The sequence below is a fragment of the Engystomops pustulosus genome, chromosome 4 (assembly GCF_040894005.1).
Source record: "Engystomops pustulosus chromosome 4, aEngPut4.maternal, whole genome shotgun sequence".
Lineage (NCBI taxonomy): Eukaryota > Metazoa > Chordata > Amphibia > Anura > Leptodactylidae > Engystomops > Engystomops pustulosus.
The window spans coordinates 106198669-106217455 of record NC_092414.1 but is presented as its reverse complement, the minus strand read 5'-3'; the positions used below and the strand labels follow the sequence as shown (position 1 = coordinate 106217455).

Sequence of the window (18787 nt, the reverse complement as noted above, 5' to 3'; positions counted from 1 at the left end):
TCAACCAATCATAGGTTCATCAAGTTTCATTTTCCCACAGTTGTTTATAAAATTACAGCTGATCTCCGATTGGTTTCCATGGGCAACTGGAACAGTTTGTCCTCAGACATTTCTGATAAATCTCCCCCTATCTCTGTATCCTTATCAATATTACCTTACACACAAGCTGTCTTATACACATTGCCTACAGAGCTCATATTAATGACCTGTGGCAGTATAGCAACCAATCATGGCTCAGCTTCTAACTGCCACAGACAATGGCTCCTGTATGTGATAAGTGTATTTTAGAGGGAAAATTTTGTCTCAAAGGCAGAATTTATGATGTTTACATATTCACCTGGATGTTTCATGCATAATCCTCCCCTGATTTTTCTAAAAATGTAAATACTGCAGAATAAAAGACTTAAAAGAGAAAAGCTATAATCATTGGGGCTACTGAATACACGTAATAGTTTTCATGAGAAATGTTAATACTTACTGATATGGACTCTCAAGCAACTGGTTTATACCCGGAGAGGTTAGGTATTGATTTTTCTTTTTGCCTTTCTCTGATATGAAAGCATCAGAGGTTATTTTTCTGTTCCATGATTTTCCAGGATGATGTGTGCACAGTGAAAGGTTCTGCAGTTCTAAAGGAGTATAAAACAGCAGAAAGAGAAAGGAATGTTATCATTGTTTTATGCAGAGCCACTGTAAGACTGGGGTCAAGCCCAAATGTGCAAATGTTAAAAAGGTTTCCCACCATAGTATACAGTATACTCTTATCTGTTACACCCACCCATAGGGCTAGACCCATCATGACCATTACAAATGCCTCTGTACTAGTCATCCTAGACTGCTGGGATTTCCAGCAGTAAGAATATTGCAGAAGTGTAATATTTTCAACAGGGTTTGAGCCATTGGATGTTCTAGTTCTCTTACAATGACTATTACAAAGCTGAAAAACATTTTTAAATATACAATAAAATATTATAAAAAAATCTATAACCACCAAATTTTCTCTATTCACGTATTTTAAAGAAATTCATGCATAATGGTGCTAACAAAACCCGCAGTGTGTCCAGAAAAGTGGCATGGTGGGCCTCAGAATAGCAAATTAAGTTTTTAATACAGGCAGTCCCCGGGTTACCTACAAGATAGGGACTGTAGGTTTGTTCTTAAGTTGAATTTGTATGTAAGTCGGAACTGTATATTTTATCATTGTAATCCCAGCCAGAACTTTTTTGGTCTCTGTGACAATTGGATTTTAAAAATGTTGGGTTGTCATAAGAATCAATATTAACACTAAAGCTTCATTACAGACACATTTGATAACTGTTACAGCTAATCATTGTAGCCTAGGACTAAAGTACAATAAATTACCAATATCCAGAGGTCCGTTTGTAACTAGGGGTCGTATGTAAGTCGAGTGTATAGAAAAACTAAACAAAGACTGTCTAAATATACAATACAAATGAATGACAAAACACCAGAATTGTTTTTTTCCCATTCCCTACCACATTATTTTTATTTTTTACAGCCTTTCAATTCATTATATGGAATACTAGATGGTGCCTATTTAAATTTACAACGTGCCCTGGAAAAGTAAAACTCTTGTATTTATTTAAATAAATAAGGGTGAACTGATGGGTGAACTGAAAGGTAAATTACTATATTCTCAATGCAAAAAATGTTTAATATTTAGTTAAAAAATCATTTATTCATCACTTTTGTATTAAGTGAAGAGAACTTTCTCACTATCGCTGCAATTTTTTGGAATGTCAGCAGGTGGCAGACATGAGCTGGCACAATATTTATTGTTCATGTCACAACAAAAAACCTTTTTATAAATATAGCCTGAATCATCCGGAAAAGTAAACTCTGTAAGTTCATCAGTGCCAAATTCCATCACTGTGCAGAAATCTATATTTCATCATGCAGAAGGAAGGTCATCTCTGCACTGCTACACCAAACTGGCCTCTTACTTTATTTGCTCCTATTGGCAAATGAATTTTAGTATGAGTGGAATATTCATAATATGTATTACAAAAATATGGCATTCCATTAATTTCATTTTGACAAAACAGTTTTGGAATCAATTGTTAAAGCTAAATACGGAACAGTTACAGCTCTGATATGTGATAATAGGTATTGTATACTTCAAGCTAGAGAGATTAAATCAAATAAAAAGTTGTATCTTCCGTGGAGCGCTGGAAAGTGAGGACTTATTTTATTTTTTTATGTGCTGGGGCAGTGTGCTGTGAATATCTATATACTTGAGGTCAGTGTTCTGTGACCATCAATATACTGGATGCCAGTGAACTGTGACTATCCATATTCTGGGGGCCAGTGTGCTGGGTCTACCTATATACTGGGGACACTACCTATTTGCTTGGGGCCAGTGTGCAGGGGCTACCTATACACTGGGGTACAGTGTAGTGGGGCTACCTCTATACTGGGAGTCATACTGGGAGCCAGGGTGCTGGGGCTACAAATATACTGGGGGCCAAACTAAGAGTCAGTGTGCTGGGGCTACTTATATACTAGGGGGCACTGTGCTGGGGCTACCTATACACTGGGGTACAGTGTGCTGGGGCTACCTATATACTGGGAGCCATACTGGGAGCCAGAGTGCTGGGGCTACCAATATACTGGGGGCCAAACTAAGAGTCAGTTTGCTGGGGCTACTTATATACAAGGGGGCAGTGTGCTGGAGCTACCTATTTACTGGGGACAGTGTGCTGTGGCTACTTATATACTGGGGATAGTGTGCTGGTTACCTATATACTGGGGGAACAATATATATCTAATAGAGGGTGCACAGTATACAGTGGGTAGGGAACATATTCAGACCCCTTTACATTTTTTACTCTTTGTTTCATTGCAGACACTTGGTAAGATCGAGGCTACAATGACCCTAAGCACACAGCTAAAAAACAAATCAGTAGCTTCAAAACAACTCTGTGACCTAAACTCAATTAAGCATCTCTGGAGAGACTTTGTAAGTTCACCAGTGCCAAATTCCATCACTGTGCAGAAATCTATATTTCATCATGCAGACGGAAGGTCCTTGCAGCACAGCTACTGGCCTCTTACTTTATTTATGTTTATTCCCATTGACAATGGATTTTACTTTAGGACACTATGGGGCAGATTTATCAAGCTGTATGAAAGTCAGAATATTCATAGTTGCCGATGGCAACCAATTACAGCTCAGCCGTACACACAGAAACACGGAGGCATCTGGAAAGGCTCAGGCATCACAGAGGCGTCTGGAAACGATCAGGAGGCTTTCACTTCAGTTAGAATGACTTGAAGATCCGGCAGGGGATGCTAGGAGTCGCCGGGCTATATAGCAGAGCCGGGAATGCCAGCACCAATTAGGAGGATTCTCGCCCTTTAAACTCCCGGAAAGTCGGGCGCGTGTGCCCGAGCATCGGGAGTGTGCAGCCTCGGCAAGAAGCAGGAATGCGGCCTACGGAGGAAGCCGGTGTGGGACCAGGATGGGACTGTCGCGGAATCCAGAGCCAGGAGAGGTGAATATGGACCTGGGGGAGCGGGGACAGCGGCAAGAGGCAGGGGTGCACCTGCTAAATAGGCAGAATGGCTAAATATAGCTACTAGTGCTAACAGGGGCATAACTAGGAAAGGCTGGACCCCGTAGAAAAATTGTGGCTGAGGTCCTCTCCACTCAAAGGGATTGAGGGACCTCAAAGGGACCCTAAAAATTGTAAAATGTGACAATTAGTGACCACCCATATGGATTTCACCGGCAGTCACTAAGGGAACTTAGGCTAGGCCGACTGATTTCTCTGCCAGCCTTGCATAAGTTCTGCACGGGCCCCCTTTACAGGGAAGAGCAGTGACCCGGCTGTCTTATGACATGCGAGACATGCTCTAACAGTCCATATTGGAATGAGTTCCGATCCGGCCTGTTTAACCCATTAGATCCCGCAGTCAATGCTGTGACCGCGGGATCTATATACCTGCAGAGGGAGGGGGCTCCCTCTCCTTCTGGCAACCCGTGATTGTCACAGGGTACCATCTTCTCTGTTGAAAAGCTGGGGACCTAATGAAGGTACCTGGATCTGTCCGAGGCAGATGTGCTTAGACTAACAATTCTTATGCACTGCAATATATGGTTATAGCAGTGTGTTAGTATCAACTAATTATTACATGATCACTAATTCATAAGCTAGTATTGTAAAAATAAAACATTTAAAAAAACCACACAAAATAAAAAATAAATAAAATATAAATTAATTAACCACTTAACACTCTGCGCTGTTAACCCCTCCGTTGCCGCCGGCATTTAAAAGACGGCGGTGCGCGGACGCTGCCATCTTTGTTACGATTGCCGCGGCTCATTGTAATGTATACTGTGCAGAAATGCCATATACTATGATACAGAAGTATTGCAGTATATGGTAGGAACGATCTGACCATCTAGGGTTAATGTACCCTAGATGGTCTAAAAAATAGTGAAAAAAAAAAGAAAAAAAAGTTTAAAAAATAAAAAAAATTAATAAAATATTAAAAATTCAAATCACCCCCCTTTCCCTAGAACTGATATAAAACATAATTAACAATAAAAATCACAGACACATTAGGTATTGCCGCGTCCCAAAACGCCCGATCTATCAAAATATAAAAACGGTTATGGCCGGCGGTGACCTCCGAGGCGGGAAATGGCGCCCAAATGTCCAAAATGCGACTTTTACACCTTTTTACATCACATAAAAAATGGAATAAAAAATTATCAATATGTCGTACAGACCTCAAAATCATAGCAATGAAAACGTCGGCTCATTTCGCAAAAAATGACACCTCACACAGCTCCGTGCGCCAAAGTATGAAAAAGTTATTAGCTTCAGAAGATGGCAAAAAATTTTTTTTCTTTTTTGTACACATTAGTTTAATTTTTGAAAATGTATTAAAACACAATAAAACCTGTATAAATTTGGTATCACCGCGATCGCACCGAACCAAAGAATAAAGCTGAGCTGAGCTGTTATTTTGAGTGCACAGTCAAAGTCGTAAAAACTGAGCCCACAAGAACGTGATGTTTTTTTTTCAATTTTTCCACATTTGGAATTTTCTTTCAGCTTCACGGTACACGGCATGTTAAATAAATAACATTACGGGAAAGTAAAATTTGTTACGCACAAAATAAGCCCTCACACAGGTCTGTACACATAAAAATGAAAAAGTTATGGATTTTTGAAGGTGGAGAGCGAGAAATGAGCGAAAAAACCCTGTGTCCTTAAGGGGTTAAAATGTCCCAAAAGCCCCTAACACATATAAACAATAAATAATTTGTATAAAGTAAATAAAACATAAACAATAGGTATCACCACGTCCGAAATTTCCCAATCTATAAAAATATAAAAATGCTTAATCCCAGCGGTGAACCGGAAAAATACGATCAAATATTTGAATCAACACATTTTTGCCATTTTTGCAAAAAAAAAAAAAGGAGTGATATAAAGGTCACACAGTCCCAAAAATGCTAGCAATGAAGATTGTCCTGGAAAAAATTACACGTTAGCCAACTCCGTACTCCTAAATATGAAAAAGTTATTGGAGTCAGAATATGGTAAAATTAATATTTTTTTTGGTACAAAAGGTTTTATTTCTTAAAGAATCTATTAACACATAATAAAACCTATATACATTTGGCATCGTTGTGAAACATGTAGATACAGAGCCTACAAAAAAATGGCGCAAATGCAGTTTCTTAGCAATTTTACTGCATTTTGAATTTTATTTCCACTTCCCAGTACATGGCATGGAATATAAAATCACTAGGAAGAACAATATGTTATGCAGAAAACAAGCCCTCATACAGCTATGTACATGGAAAAATAACAAAGTTACTGATTTTTGAAAATGAGTGAAAAACGGAAAGTAAAATGGAAAAAGCACATCAGTGGCAAGGGTTTAAAAGTCCCCCTATACCACATGATAAAAAATTTACAAATTCTCTGGAATAGGGGTTTGTGGTACTTGAGGCCTAGTTCACAGGTGGAAATTTGGTTTCCTTTAGAAAAACACTTTAGAAAAAGTGTTGCCAATACATTAAATAAACGCGAAGGAAATGCATTTTTCTTGCAACATGCGGTCGCAGTTGGAGCCTTTGGATTGTTCCAAAACGCAACCAAAATGCCAGGGGCTCCACAAACACGTCCCGCACCTGAAAACTATTCTATCAAAATCTACCCTATGGTAGGTTATAGCACTCCTTTCCTTCTGCACCCCAACATGTGCCCAGATAGTGGTTACATCCACATTTGGGTATCCTCTTACTATGCACAATATATTCGCAGATGCGTTTTCTACTTTTATTCAGTTTACAAATTCAGATATTGACAAAAAGGAAAGAAGTTTCTATAGCTTAAAGGAAACCTACCACTTCCGATGGTGCTTCTAAGTTGTAAATGCCGTGCACCAGCACTGGGTGAGATGGTGCCGGCTCTTATTTTCGTTATGTTTTTAAACACATGTAAAGCGTTTAAACACTTTAGTAATCTTTATATACAAGTAGCTTCACCGCACCGTGGTCCACACTCGGCGGATTAGGTGCGGTGAAGCTACTTTGTATATAAAGATTACTAAAGCTTCTAAACGCTTTACATGTTTTTAAAAACATAACAAAAATAAGCGCCGGCACCATCTCACCCTGAGAAGCTTAGAAGCCCTATCCAAAGTGGTAGGTTTCCTTTAAGAAAATGGATTCAAAGTTTAGACTTTCACAAGAGCAGACTCTTTAATATTGACTGTTTGGCAGAACAGTACATGAAGCCTTTGCAGTTTTGCTTTCAAGTACATTATATTCAGTATTTGTTCAGTAATTCTTACATATTTAAAAGAGAGGAGAGAGATGATGCTAAAGCTTCCTTTTCAAGTGTCACTTAATAATACAAACTGTAGAAACTTGAAAGAATAATGTTGCTGTGTACCTGGGAAGTGAGCCGCCAGTTGACAAATCTCATCTTTTATACATAGAATCTGCTGTATTTGTGGCAGTAGTTTCACCTGCAAAATAAGAAATGTCTGTTACAAAACCGGTAGCAGTAATGACTAGTTACATACAATGTATTTTCAAAGCCCGATCACACATTATTGTTCATTTGTATCCGCTTGTGAACATTCACTGTCACCTTCTTATTAGTGAATTTATTTATTAAAAATCCTGTAGACATTTAACATTTGTTTCCTACTAAACGGTTCCTTGTTTGCTTCTCTCTTGCTTGGCCTACCTCTGCTTACATTATTTACCATTTTTTTAGAGCAATTACAGGATTTTTAAGTTTGTTATTTTATAAAAATGACAATGGCATCATTGTTAGAAGAATTAGAACATAGAACTTTTTTCTGGTCCAACTTTTCATATATACACCGATATACTCTATATTTGGGGGGTTTTTTGCTTGTTAAATGATTTATATCGACCATACTGAATGAATAAAATATGACCTTACAGCAGAACTCTGTCAGAATGTGTGAACATTTGGTCTAGAATTCATATCCTGGGCATCTTTCAGCAACATATCATTGATACTTGGTTTACATATTAAATCGAGTCATTTGGAAAATAATTACATATGGAATTTTATTAAAGTGACTCCGTGGGTGGTTTAGGTGGAATCAAAATAGACAGTAGTGCAGACATAGAGGGAGATTGTCCACCAGTGCAAAATCAGACAATACTAGGTTTTTGCTGTGCCAGATTTACCACTGTGTTAAAATTCTGATTGCTGTAGTTAACACCTTAAGGACGCAGGGTTTTACTGGGCGTTCCCTTTACTGGGAAGCTGGAAGAAAATTCCAAATTCCATGTGTACATTATTTTGGCTAAATGAATGTGTTTTTCAAAACATGTACAAATTCTCAGTGGATAAAATACCAAAACGATCCACAAAGTTTGATAACAATACCCCATATGTGGTGAAATTTTTTTAAAAAACGCATTTGCCTCACTTTTTATGGGCTCAGTTTTTACAACATAACATATCCATAACCATATATACTCGAGTATAAGCCTAGTTTTTCGGCACAAAAATGTCCTGAAACCCCAAACTCGGCTTATACTCGAGTAAAAAAAATGTAGGTTTTACCAGGTTTTTGTGGTAAAATTAGGGGCCTCCGCTTATACTTGGGTCAGTACTTTATTCTTTGGTTCAGTACAATCAAGGTGTTACCAAATTTATACAGGTTTTATTGTGTTGTAATACATTTTAAAAAATTAAACAAATGTGTACAGAAAATTTTTTTGCCATGTTCTGACACTAATAACTTTTTCATACTATGGTGTACGGAGCCATGTGAGGTGTAATTTTTTGCAAAATGAGCCAACGTTTTCACTGCTATTTTTTGACTTGGCAACCTTTTTGATTACTTTTTATTACATTTTTATGTGATTTAAAAAGGTGTAAAAGTAGCGTTTCTGACGTGTTATGTGGCAATACCTAACATGTTTGAGGTTTTTACTATTTATTACATTTTATATCAGTTCTAGGGAAAGGGGGTGATTTGAATTTTTAGATTTTTTTTTTACTATTTTTTTTAGATCCTCTAGAGTACTTTAACCCTAGAAGGTCTGATTGTTTCTGCTACTGCATTTCAGTAGCAGAACATTTTTACATTGTATTCATTACAATGAGCCACTAGCCACTGTCTTTGTCATAGTATGAAGACCCCACCTCTGTATGAAGAGGACTCAGCCCGTGAGCACTCTTTATACAGCCCCCACACCTCTGCGCTGTACATATATGGCACGAAGCGGGAAGGGATTAAATTCTGGTGCTGTTTAAAACTGCAGTGTTCTAATTTACATCTCCTTTGGTCTAAACCTTTTTCACAGGTCATGCCCTCTTAGTCGAAAAAATGTAGAAAATAGATCTAAAAGCCTTGATCAACATGGCGGAAAATATTTTTTGGTGCAAATCACACCAGAAGTCTGGTAAAATTGGCTTAGTACATTGACCCTATAGTATTCAGTGTTGCTCACAAATATTCATACATACCTTTAGTTACTTAAAGGGGTATTCCCATTTCAGCAAATTAATGTTATTGTTTGTATTATAAAAAGTTATACAAATTTCCAATATACTTTCCGTATCCATTCCTCAAGGTTTTCTAGATCTCTACTTGCTGTCCTTCTAAAGAAAGTTTCTAAGTTTACTTCCAGGGAACAGAATTCTGACCATGGTCACACAGGTGCGGAGCTCGTTAGTAACACAGAGTAATCAGAGCTGTTTGTTATAACGAGTCATGCACCTGTGTGACCATTGTCAGATTTCTGTCCACTGGAAGTAAACATAGGAGCATTCTATAAAAGAACAGCAAGCAGAGATCTAGAAAAACGTGAGGAATTGATACAGAAATTATATTGAAACGTTGTATAACTTTTATAAGACAAACAATACCATTAATTTGCTGAAATGGGAATACCCACTTAATTTATTGCTGTCATGTCTATGCAAAAGTCACTTCCGGGAATGAACTTTAGGTACGATTTCTCAAATTTTCATAAAAAACACAAAATCACGCTTTTGCAGGACCTGCTTAGATTTCAAGTCACTTTAAGAGGCCGTAATAAAAGTAAAACCTCATAAATTACCGCATTATAAAAACTACACCCCTTAATGTATGTAAAACAACTTGCATGAAATTTGTTAACCCTTTAATTATTTTACATGGTATAAAACAAAATCGGATGCAATTTTGAAATTTACATTATTTTGGCTAAATGAATGTGTTTTTCAAAACATGTACAAATTCTCAGTGGATAAAATACCAAAACGGTCCACAAAGTTTGATACCCAATTTCTCCTGAGTGCAACAATACCCCATATGTAGTGGTAACCTGCTGTATAGGCACACGCCAGGGCATTGAAGGGGAGCTGCACCAATCAGAGCAGATTATGGGGTCCAATAATGTTACTGAGTTATTTACAGATCGTTAAGGATGCGTGGGTTTTTTCTGGTGATTTTGTGTTTTTTACTTTATTAGATATGTATAGGGAATGTTTGTGTTTAGGGGACTTTAACTTTATTTAATTAATTCTTTTTATTAAAAAAAAAGTTTACATCAAGTGTTTTTAACATTTTTTTTACTTTTGCAGGTTGGCTTGAACAGGCGATCCTCTGATCGCTTGTTCAAGCTCTTCTTCACCTAACACAGTGTAATACAGATGTATCGCACTGTGTTATGTGACACAATGAGCATGTCGGAAGAAGCCGGGCATCCCCGGGGCACTGGCAGACCGGCGGAGGATGGGATCCCCCCGGTAAGCGGGGGGAGCCCGATTTGGTGCACGAGGCCCTTGCATGCCGCAGTTAATGCCCTTGATCGGAGGAAACTCCGATCAAGGGTACTAGAGATGGGTGCCAGCTTTAACATACAGCTGGCATCCCATGCTTCTGGTACCAGCTCTGTTCAGGAGCCGGTGCCAGAAGCATGAGGTAATAATACTGCAAAATGCAGGAACACACCACCGCCATGCAGTATTATTACGTCAATTGTCGAGAAGGGGTTAATAAGCTGACGGGCTGGCTGCAGGGCATTTCATTAGCAGGGGGCTTGCTGCAGGGCATTTCATCAGCTGGGCGGCTGACTGCAGTACATTTCATCAACAGGGAGGGCTGGCTAAAGGAAGACAAAAAACAAGCTTTAGAATTAAGAAAACTCATAGAAGAAAACTGGCACAAAATTATCCAGGTTTTTAGGAAGGCTCCAAATATGAAAGATCTGATAACTTAGAGCTAGGTGAAAATAAAAGTACCAGGAGAATAGAGATAGATGTTTTCTGTCAGACTTTCCACTTTCTTTCTAGTGCAAACTGCTTGCACAGGTGCTTAACTCCTCTCGGTCCGCCATTAGACGTCAGTGGGCACCGGTCGGGAGTCTGGAGCGACGTCTTTAGCTGCTCCCGTGCTAATCGCTGAAGCAGGACCCAGTCTCCGGGTGTCAGAGGCACTCGAAGACCCTAGGGAGAAGGGAGATGCAGTTCGTTACCGCTTCTCCGTTCTCCGCTCCTCCATGCATCACGCTGAATGAGTGCGATGCATAGAGGAGCCGGTGCGGCCTCTGGCTCCCAGTCACAGGTGGTCATTTCCCCTGTAACTAAAGCTCTTATAGATGCCTCAGTTACAGGGGAAAACTGGTAAAACCAAAAAAATATATAAAGTAGAATGTTAAAAATAACAAAAAAGTCAAAATGTCCCCCACACACAAAAACACCCAAAATTATTAACCTATTCACGCTCCGCACCGATATATTGGGCGTTGAGAGCAGTGACATAATGCTCAGCGTCCAATTTATTGGACCGAACGCTACTTGCATTTTGGACGTCACCCTGTCACGAGACAGGGTGACACCTCGATGGGAGGTGTCAGCATTGCCAGCCGACACCCATCCGATGACATCACAGGACCAATCTGAACATCACTATTTTGTGATTGATGATGTTAGAGAGAGTTGTGCTAGTGATCTGTCTCTTTAATGTGCCCCAAAACACACGATTACTCCCATTGTCCAGTTCCCCTATCGCCTAAAACCGCACTTTTAAGTGCGATCTGTTAGGAGTAGTAGTAGTAGTAGTAGTAGTAGTAGCGTGGAGTAGTAGTAGTAGCATAGAGCAGTAGGAGTTGCGTGGAGGAGTAGGCATAGCGCGGATGAGTAGGCGTAGCTCGGAGGAGCAGGCGGTTTGTGTAGGCGTTGTTTCAGTAGACCTTTTGTGAAGGAGTGGGCGTTTTGTGGAGGAGTAAGCGTTGCGTGGAGGAGCAGGCATTGGGTGGAGGAGCAGGCGTTACAAGGAAGAGCACATGTTACGTGGAGGAGCAGGCGTTTTGTGGAGGCATTGTTCTGTGTTGTACCAGTACATAAGTCTCCAAGCCGGACTGTATTTTGGATTATAATAGGTACATGCCAGTGGTGGATTTGTTGGACTAGGTACTTAAGCCATATAACGCCATGCGGAAGTTGAGGGTGTGGTACAAGAAGCTGGCCATACACATCATGCAGATATAGCACTGTATAATGGTCTCATCTGTGCGGTCGCACACTGGCAGTGGGTGCTAATGGGGAATAGGGTTCCCACCCCAATTGTATCAAAATTAAATTAATCCAAGCACTCCTTTTGAGTTCAATGCCAGAAAGTGATGTTTATTTACATAAAGTGATCAGTCAGTGACGTTTCGGCCTGACACAGGCCTTTGTCAAACACGATCAAGTTTAAGGTAGAGGCAAGGTTGGCTGGTATGGCGGGCGTCTGGTATGGACACTATGTGGCAGATTTACTTACCCGGTCCTGTCGCGATCCAGCGGTGCATTCTCAGTCGAGGATTTGAGTCTTCCGGCGGTTCACTAAGGTTGTGCGTCCGATGTCCACCAGGTGTCGCTGCTGCGCTGAAGTCCGCCGGAGTTCGCTGGAGTTCACTATCCTATTCCTGGTGCAGGTAAGCACATGTCAAGTGACACATTTTTTTTTTTAAATTCCGCATTTTTTCAGAATCCGTCGGGTTTTCCAACGGCCACACCCCCCGATTTCCGTTGCATGCATGCCGGCGCCGATGTGCCACAATCCGATCGCGTGCGCTAAAATCCCAGGGCATTTCATTGAAAACCGGCGCAAACCGGTAATGTTCGGGAAACCCGATGAAAAATAGCGATTCAGGCCCTTAGTAAATGACCCCCCTAATTTTGAGATAAAAACGCAATTTTTGCTGTGCACCATTTACTTTGCATAAGATTTTGCCCAGCTTGTTAGGGGTTAAAATGTTCACTACAGCCCTAGATAAATTCTTTGAGGGGTTTAGTTTCCTAAATAGTGACATCTTTGGGGGTTTTTTATTGTACTGATAATTCAGGGGCTCTTTAATTACACTGTGGCACCACTAAATGGCCTGCCAAAAACCCAATTGCACTAACTCTGTTCTGGACATCGCTGTGCAACGAAACAGCAGTTGACATCCACATATTTTCCGAACTCGGAAGAAGCAGGGCAAACATTTTGGGATGTATATTTACCTCAAATTCCTTCTGAATGTGTCCATTTTAGGGCTACATGAGAATAATCTTATTCAAAAATTTAAATGTCAAAATTTTCAATCCATTTTTGGATGTTAGGTTTATAAAATGGTGTTACTTGTGGGGGTATATAGTACATAAGCCTTTATAGGGCACTTCCAAAGTGAACTGGTCACCAAAAATTTAGCATTTTTTCAATCTCTTGAAAATCTGAGAAGTTGCTACTAAAAATTGAAACCTTCTCACATGCGTAAAACACATGTGTAAAATGGAAACGCAAAAAAAATTATGGAAATAAAAAGACGACCAATGGCAAAAGATTTCTGCAAAAAATATTGTGGTATGACTTTTTGTCTAAAAATTAAAACATTTGAAACTTTGAAAATTGTCATTTCTTTCAAATTTTTCCTAAATTATTGAATTTTAACCCCCCCCCCAAAAAAAACTGATCACCGAGATGATACTACTAACATAAACTACAATATCTCATGAGAAAAGAATCTCAAAATCACAAGGATATCTTAAAGCGTTGAAAAGTTATTACCACAAGAAGATAGACTGGTCAATTTAAAAAAAAAAGCCTGAGCCTTAACTTACAAACAGGCTGCGTCCTTTTGTGACGCAGCTGCAGTTCTAGCATTGCTGGTTATTTCTCTCTCTCTCTTATCACTACCAGAACTGGCACCAAGTACTGTATATGCTCTTTGATTCACCCACTGTAAAGATACAATATGAAGAATCCCAGGAATTCTTCATAAAAAGGTGAAAGCTAGAATCCCTTCAAAGGACTATATTGTGTAGGATTCAAAAAAATAGTATGTTCTTTACGCCTTTTATTTCTTGTTTAGTTTAAAATTTCAAAAAGATATGTGTTGTATTCCCACTGAGACAAAACAGTTAGGGATACATTCAGAAAGTCAGTGTGAAATTGACTAGCCCTGTCAGTGATCTAGAGCTGTAAATCCTATCCTGTAATAAAAAGAAAAAAGGATTTCTTATCTTACTGAAAATAAAGAATGAAAATAAAGTTACAGCATTGATTCCACTAAATAACAACATGTCTGGCTTCCTGTCCTGTGACTGAAGTTCATGGAATTATCTTTATAGGACACATAGCTATGACAAGGATTTCCTTATGAATCAACCCATTTATCCCTGTAAGAACATTTTGTTTTGGTAAGTGCCTCACATGATAATTTACTAATATACTGAATGTTTCAGACAAATAAGTTTATAAGGATCAGGGCTTACCCTCAGCTAAAATGCAACAGATGTCCTACAAACCAGTATAACATATATTTTTAACACAGTCCAAGTACAGCTAAAGGAGGTATAGCAAAAATACGAATGTTTTATAACGTGCATGAGAGTTGAAGTGTGATTAGGAAAGCACTGAAAAACCTATTCTAAAACATCAACTTTATGGATTCAATTTGATGAATTTTCAATTTCTTTATATCATACAGTGGGTTACATACACACACTACATGTAACTGCCACACACTAAATGTATTTTATTGATATTCTATGTAATAATGGGATGCAGGTCTGGGCTGTGACTGAGACATTTTAAAGTGGTATTCCCATGATGAAAAAATTCTTAAATATACACCCGATGGCAAGAGTAGGGGTAGGAGGAAGATATCCCCAGAGCCAGAGACACTTTCTGTCCAGCAGTCTGAAGGGGACAGCCTCTCTACAAACAAGATATAGCAGTGCTTAGTGTGTTTTTGATTATGTGAGGCAGCAGAGCCGAGTTTATTAGGGATCTCACATCCATCTCATGGCTCTGAACCATATCATTTCTCGTTTTCTTTGTGTCAGATATTAGTAGAATCTTCAGAAGCCGTAGCTAACCCCTGCACCCTGATAATCTAAGCACATTGTCAGCACGCAGCAACAGATGGATATGAGGATTCTCATAAGCATAGCACATAGGAATTAGGAAGTGTCTGCTAGTGACCGCCTAGCTAGGGGTTTAAAATTTGAGGAATTTGGATAAACCCCTTTAACTATTCCATTGTAGCTTTGACTGTATCTTTGTCCTGATGGAAGCTGAACCTACACCCCAGTCTCAAGATGTTTGCAGCATCTAACAGGTTTTCTTCCAGGATTGCCGTATATTAATCTCTATATTTACTTGCCACATACAACAGCATGTAGTAAAAGACAACAAATACTTTGTAAAATATATACATCGGGGCTTCGATGAGACAGAAGTTTTGAATTCTACTACTGCTATTCAGTGAAAGTGCTGTATTTATTATGTGTGACAGCTTAAAGAGTGTTTTGTTACATGCTCTCCATTAGTGTACGACAAAGTAATATATTTCATGCTTTCATTACCTCCAAGACAATTCTAAAGACAACACACTCCAGAAATAGAACAGTTGACATCTTCTAAGGGAAAATTAAAAACAATCTTCCAATTAGAAAATAGTATCTAATGTAGAGGTAAGGAAAATGTATATGTTGAAAAAAGGTTATAAAGCACAATGGGGCACATTTACTAAGGGTCCAAATCGTGTTTTTCGGCCGGGTTTTTTTACTGCTGTGCACCGAATTGCACCTCGACGGACCTCGCCGCAGCAGAGACACCTGGTAGACATTGGGTGCACGACCTTCGTGAATCACCAGAAGACCCGAATCCTCGTCGGAGAGCGCGCTGTGGAATCGCGACAGGACCGAGTAAGTAAATGAGCCCCGATCTCTTTGTGCTGTAGGTAGGGACAGATTACCCATAACAGTGCTACTTCAGTTTCAAAGGGCCTTTTTGAAACCAGCTCCGCCTGGGCAGTATGGCTGCAGGGAACTTCTTGCAAAGGCTCTAGAACATGGCTAGAGTCAGCTTTAACTAGTAATATCAGGATAACAGCCCCAGGTTACAGCCCATATGGAGGTAGAATAATTTCATGTATGAGCAGCATTTACCATACTTTCCCCTCTACTTCATAGCGTGTCCAGGAGGAAAGAAGAAGTGAAAAATGCAGGGAGAAGAAGATCACAGATCTTTCACCCAATGTCTGAATTGAACAGCCCATGACAGGAATGACAAAATCTTTTGTTTGTGTTGTATTGTTGTATTATCGTAATATTGTAACTGTATGTTTTAAATGCAACAGTTGCTGCTTACCAATTTTTCTTCCTTATCAACCCCCTGTGTGCTTAATTAGTATTTTTATTGGCTTTAAAATCTGGTTGTTCAACCCCTTAGATGCCACACATGATGCTGCCAGCATCATTTAAATTCCAATAACATCACACATGATGTCCCATGGTCTAAAGAGAATAAAGATTGGATGACGTTTGTCCCATGGCTGGTGCAGGGGTCAAATACCACCAGTACTGCCAAAACCAGTGGAAATGGAAGCTGGATACTACACAGATCCAAAGAAGTTTTCTAGAGTTTTCCCAAGAATCCTGTACATTTTTACGAAGTCACATCAAAATATGCAAATTTATTTTAAGATACATACTCCTTAACCCATAACATTTGAGACAATACACATTGTACAAATATGTAACCAATACCTCATGCCACGTTATATGAATGGAGCCACTTTAATACCTCCAAAAGGCATCCTGTCTGGATCTGCGTTATATCACCCACTGTCTCAGTGACTGGGAAGGTCGTAGGAAACCTAACTGGTCACTACCAATAATTAATATCTCTTGCTTTCTTTCCCTCCTGACTTAATGGCCTTATCACCTGCACCCTCAACATCTTCTTACTACTCGGACCTTTGTTCCACTCCGGTTACAGTGGTAGCTCACTACTCAGTCATGCTGAAATGTCTTGCATTTCACTACTCTCATTTGTTTCCTGCCAGTACATACATTATCAACCACACCCTTGGCAGGACTTTATTTATATCCTTCTCTGTGGTCCCTTTCCCTGCTCGCTAGTTCCATACCCAAACAACCCTTTGCTAGAGGTTTCCTGCACCCATACTGCCCAGACGGAGCTGGTTCCATAAATAGGCCTTTTATAGGAGCATTGCTATGGGTGATCTAGTCCATACACCAAATAGTTATTAGTCTCAGTATATGGTAAAACAAAGACTTTTTTTTAGTATAAAAGGATTCATATTTAAAAAAAAATGTATTAAAACACAATAAAACCTATATACATTTAATATCTGTGTTATCAGACCGAACCAGAGGTGGTGTCATATAGAGACCACGATGAAAGCCGTGCAAACAGAGTCCACAAACAAATGCACAAATGCATTTATTTTTAAATTTCACTGCATTTGAATTTTTTCAGCATCCTAGTACATTACGTGAAGTATTAAATATGCAGAATTTATGCAGAGAACAAGCACTCATATATCTCTGTAGACAGAAACATTAAAAAGTTATGGATTTTTAATGGAGGGGAGCAAAAAACTGAAACTCAACAACAAAAAAGGGCAAAACCGTCTTTTCAAAACATGAAAGCAGAATCAGCCAGCTAATCACCAAAGTGCTCATAAATAAACTTTACTTAAGTTCATTTTAGTTCTTTCAGGAATTACGACAGGTCAAAACACTCCTTACATGTAGATAAGTTTAAAAAATGGCATTGTGCTAAGAGCAAGGGGTTGTGGGAAATGTTGTAGAGGACATCCAGTTACATTGGTTAGGATTAGTTTAGTGCTTGTTTAGTACATCCACCATTCTCACTTAGAGGAATGCAATTGGTAGCTTTCTAAATTTGCCAAAAGATTAAATTAGTCTAAGATCTTAAAGTAGTTTTCACAGATCATCTTGAACAGTGGTCCCCAACCTTTTTTTGCACATGGAACTGTGCAAATATTATTATTATTAGCGTCAGAAGATGGCAAAATAAATTATTTTTTTTCTTGTAAATTTATGAAAAAATGATAAAACCTATACAAATTTAGTATCCCAGTGATCATTCTGACCCAAAGAATAAAGTAGATGTGTCATTTGGGCACACAATGAAATCCGTAAAAAAACCATCCCCACAAAAACAGTAAAATGCATTTTTTCACCAATTTTACTGCATTTGGAAATTTTTCCAGCTTCCCGGTACACGGCATGGAATATTAAATACCATCACTATGAAGTGCAATATATTATGCAGAAAACAAGCCATTACACAGTCTCTTTACATGGAAAAATAAAAAAGATTTTTGAAGGTGAGGAGTGAAAAAAAAATAAAAACCCAAAAACGAAAAAGGGCCTGGGGGGAAGGGGTTAAAAAGTTATTGGCATATCTAATATAGATAGGATATCTTCTTAGAACAACTGAAAATATATTTTTTTTGACAAAAGATTAAAATACAATTGTAGAAATAAAACTTATATAAATTTGATATCTTTGTGATTGTTCCAAACCAATGAAAAAAGGTTATTTGGACCACACAGGAAAAGATATAAAAACAAAGCATGTGGGAATATGGCGCAAGTGTGTTTTTTTGGCAATTCAACCTTGTTTGGAATTTTATTTCTAGTTTCCCCTTACCATGAACAACATATAAAATGGTGCCACTAGAAAGGATAATTTGTACTGCAGATGCACTCATATATCTATTTTATGGAAAAATGAAAAAGATATGGCTTGTGGTAAGAGTACAGTTAAAAACTGAAGTAGAAAAATGGAAAAGAGCCAGGTAAGGAAAGGGTTAAACTACTTAATCTGTCCCAGTATGTATACATTTTCGAAGAACTGATCGGTTATATGGATTTAGTAATATATGAAACAAACCTTTCATCTGACCTGAGGTGTTCTTCAGTCTTTATCAACTACTTGACAGCTAATGGATAAA

The 18787-nt window shown here is 38.7% G+C and overlaps 1 protein-coding gene across 1 annotated transcript in view; it reads right to left on the bottom strand.

Moving 5' to 3' along the window:
* The window catches only part of CPED1 (cadherin like and PC-esterase domain containing 1), a 244549-nt gene that overhangs the window by 176159 nt on the left and 49603 nt on the right, over positions 1–18787 (bottom strand). The window contains exons 4-5 of the mRNA XM_072146984.1: positions 6939–7014; positions 479–629 (exon numbers count right to left, since the gene is read on the bottom strand). Of these exons, the coding sequence (XP_072003085.1) occupies positions 479–629; positions 6939–7014 (227 nt within the window). The remainder of the gene's footprint in view (positions 1–478; positions 630–6938; positions 7015–18787) is intronic.